General features: G+C 36.7%; 1 protein-coding gene across 1 annotated transcript; it reads left to right on the plus strand.

Annotated features, from left to right (window-relative positions):
* The first annotated feature begins 413 nt into the window (after window positions 1-413).
* On the plus strand, window positions 414-2,086 carry LOC124358262. The gene is made up of 2 exons (XM_046810556.1): window positions 414-1,193; window positions 1,283-2,086. Exons 1-2 carry the CDS (start codon window positions 414-416, stop codon window positions 2,084-2,086), a joined length of 1,584 nt encoding a protein of 527 aa, XP_046666512.1.
* The last annotated feature ends 1,267 nt before the right edge of the window (window positions 2,087-3,353 follow it).

Below are 3,353 nucleotides of genomic sequence, written 5' to 3' on the forward strand. Positions count from 1 at the left end.
GTATTGACGTGGATGACGCGTATAACAATTTTCTTGCCATTGTAACTTCTGCCCTTGATACTACCTGTCCAGCCAGCCAAAAAATACTAGACAGAAACCACGTAAATCAATTACTCTGGCTTATGATCACGAAGCTAATCAAATGAAACAAGAGTTCATACAAGCCGAAAATGCTTTTAAACTGTACGGCAGACAAGAAGACAAAAAAAGATCATCTGACTTAAAAAAAGCCTATGATTTAAAACTAAAATCATTGAGAAAGCAAGCTAGTGCCAATTTTTATCGCTGAATCAAATAACAAGGCAAAAGCAATATGGACTGTCATTAATAGCGAAAGACGAGAAAAAACTCAAGAACACTCAAACGTGAATCACTTGCTTCTCGATGGTGTGGAGTCCAGTAGTCCCCAAGAGATGGCCAATAGTTTCAACAAATTCTTCACATCAGTGGCGGAGGATACGTTGAACAGGGTGGACAAGGGTGATCCTCGCACAATTCCCAGCGGGGACCTGAACATAGCCTTCCCATTGACAGAGTTTGAGCCAACATCGAAGAGGGAGTTAAGTAAAATAATACGTAACATGAAGAACAAAACTTCAGCGGGGCTAGATGAGTTCTCCTCTGTGATGTTGAGGGGCTGTGAAAAGGAACTGCTTGAGCCGCTACTGCACGTTGTCAACTTGAGCCTCCGACTTGGTGTCTGTCCTAAGAAGATGAAGTCTTCAAAAGTGATACCCCTTCACAAACAAGGAAGCAAGCACGATTTGGAAAACTACAGGCCGATTTCTCTGGTCTCTACCTTTTCAAAAGTTATAGAGAAAGTTGTACATATGCGGATCTGTGAACACCTACAGAAGAATTCCATACAACTCAGAGAACAACATGGATTCCTAAGTAAGAAGTCAACTCTGACTGCTTTAGTGGAGTTGGTGGAATACATCATTGATAAGCTCGAGGAGGGACATAGTGTGACCGGTGTCTACCTGGATCTGAGCAAGGCTTTTGATTGCCTAGGTCATGAGCTAATCCTGGCTAAGCTCAGTAAGCTTGGATTCAGGGACACCGCTTGGAACTGGTTCAGCAATTACCTTCAAGACAGAGACCAATTAGTTGAACTAAGGCACTTCGACAATAAAGCGGACCACCTTCTTCAGGTCAAGTCAGCTCCCCATTACCAGGGGCGTTCCACAGGGGTCCGTGCTGGGTCCTGTGATCTTTATCCTGTTTACCTACGATTTACCAGAATACACTCAAGAGTTCTGCAAAACAATCATGTATGCAGACGACTCTGTCCCTTTTGTCATCCAGTATTTCTGCGGAGGATTTGGAAATCAAAGGTTATATCGCACTTGGTCTGGCCATGGATTACTGCAATGGGAATGATTTGGTCTTTAATGAAACCAAGACGAAACAGCTTGTTATGGGTTCAAAAAGAGATACCATCTCTGAGTTTCCTGGACTTCAATTGGTGGAATCCACCAAACACCTCGGTATCGTCATCGATGGCAAGTTGTCGTGGGTGCAGCACCTAAACATCTTATGCGGCAAGCTGAGCAGCGGTATCTTCGCCCTGAGACGGGTTAAGTCCGTCAGCAACATTGAAGCCGTTAAAATTACATACTTTTCCATCTTCGAGAGCCATCTGAGATATGGAGTTACTCTGTGGGGCGCAGCTTCCCAGCTTCATCTCGAACGTGTCCTCATAATCCAAAAGAAAGCTCTCAGAATTATGGCAGATTTGGAGTGGAACGAGAGCTGCCGTGAGCACTTCAAAAGATGGAGGATTCTTACAGTTGTAAATATATACATACTGGAGGTGATCATTTTAGCCTGCAAAAAGAGTATACCTAGAGGAGAAGATATTCATCAGCACAACACCCGATTTGCCCACAATTTCATTCTTCCATCCCACAACAGTAGAAGATTTGAAATGAAGCCGACGTATGCTGGGGCCAGGCTGTTTAACCTGCTACCGGAGGAGCTGAAGAGGACTGATCCAAAAGCCTTAAAAGGAAAACTCTACGAGTGGTTGCTGCAACGTCCATTTTACAGTGTGAAGGAATTCATGGACTGGGCAAACTGTTAAAACAAGTGAAATATTGTTGTAAAGCAAGTATTTGGACTATTACTAAAAATGTTTGTTAAGTTGACGGCCATTTCAATCTCAATGATTGTAAATAAAGACCTCTCTCTCTCTCTCTCATCCTCTCTCTCTCTCTCTCTCTCTTAAAAACCAACTAATTTATTTTATAAAAGTACAAATCTTGAGCAGTTGTCAAGTAACATGTCATACAAAAGTTTAACAAAACTATTTATTACTCTTAAAATATACAGCCTTTGGACATTGGTTTCAATGTTATGGTAACTAAACTACTTCCTAAAAATTAAAATATTACTTACTTACACTTAAAAAAGTTATAGCTATTCAAAACGATATTAGTTCCAGTAAAATAAGTAACTAACATTATTTTATACTACAGCTATATGCATTTAAATTTAGTCAATCTCAGACTACAACTCAGACTGTCCTTAACAAATGCAACACTTGCTATAAAGACTTGTTTTACAATATTCTAAATTATATTTTACATGCAACTTCTATGTTTTATTAGGATTTTAAAGCTATATTATAGCTTTATAATCCTAACTAAAAAAACAACAATCATCATAAAACTAAAATGTTCAACATTAGATCTTTAGGTAGTATTTCACCTGTATGATTTTGTACCAGAGGTTTTCAAAAATATCTTGAAAAAAATTAATCACAGAAAAGAGTGCAAGAAAATTGACTAACATAAAAAAATGTAATTACAAAATAATTGAAATCAGGTTCTTTACATATATCCATAGTGTAATAATTTACTTATTTTAATGTATCATTTATTGAGCGTAATTTTATTGTGCTCGTTCAAAAATTCACTTAAATAATTTACTAAGTATCAAGAAAATGTAAGTTTAATTACAAGAATAATAACTAAATTGTGTAACTTCAGCTACCTGTTTCGCTTTTATTATTAATAATTTACAGCAACAACTTTTTTTCATTTATGTAGAAAACAGATGACATTCTCTATTATATTGAAGGAAAATGTTAAAATCTGAACAAATTATTAACATTCCTCTTTAATCTCTTTTCCTTCATAATATGTAATAATTATTTTATATTTAAAACCATTTAATATTATTATTTTTCAGTATATTTACATAATCAGCACAATTTTCACAATATTATGGTGGACTGTTTGGTGTTACCCATTTAATAGTTTTTTTTAACATCTTTTGTAATAAATACTTAAACATTGCTACTCCATTTCTGATAAATTGGTATTGAACTGAATACTTCAATGCTCTAC

Source organism: Homalodisca vitripennis, chromosome 3 (genome assembly GCF_021130785.1).
Source record: "Homalodisca vitripennis isolate AUS2020 chromosome 3, UT_GWSS_2.1, whole genome shotgun sequence".
Lineage (NCBI taxonomy): Eukaryota > Metazoa > Arthropoda > Insecta > Hemiptera > Cicadellidae > Homalodisca > Homalodisca vitripennis.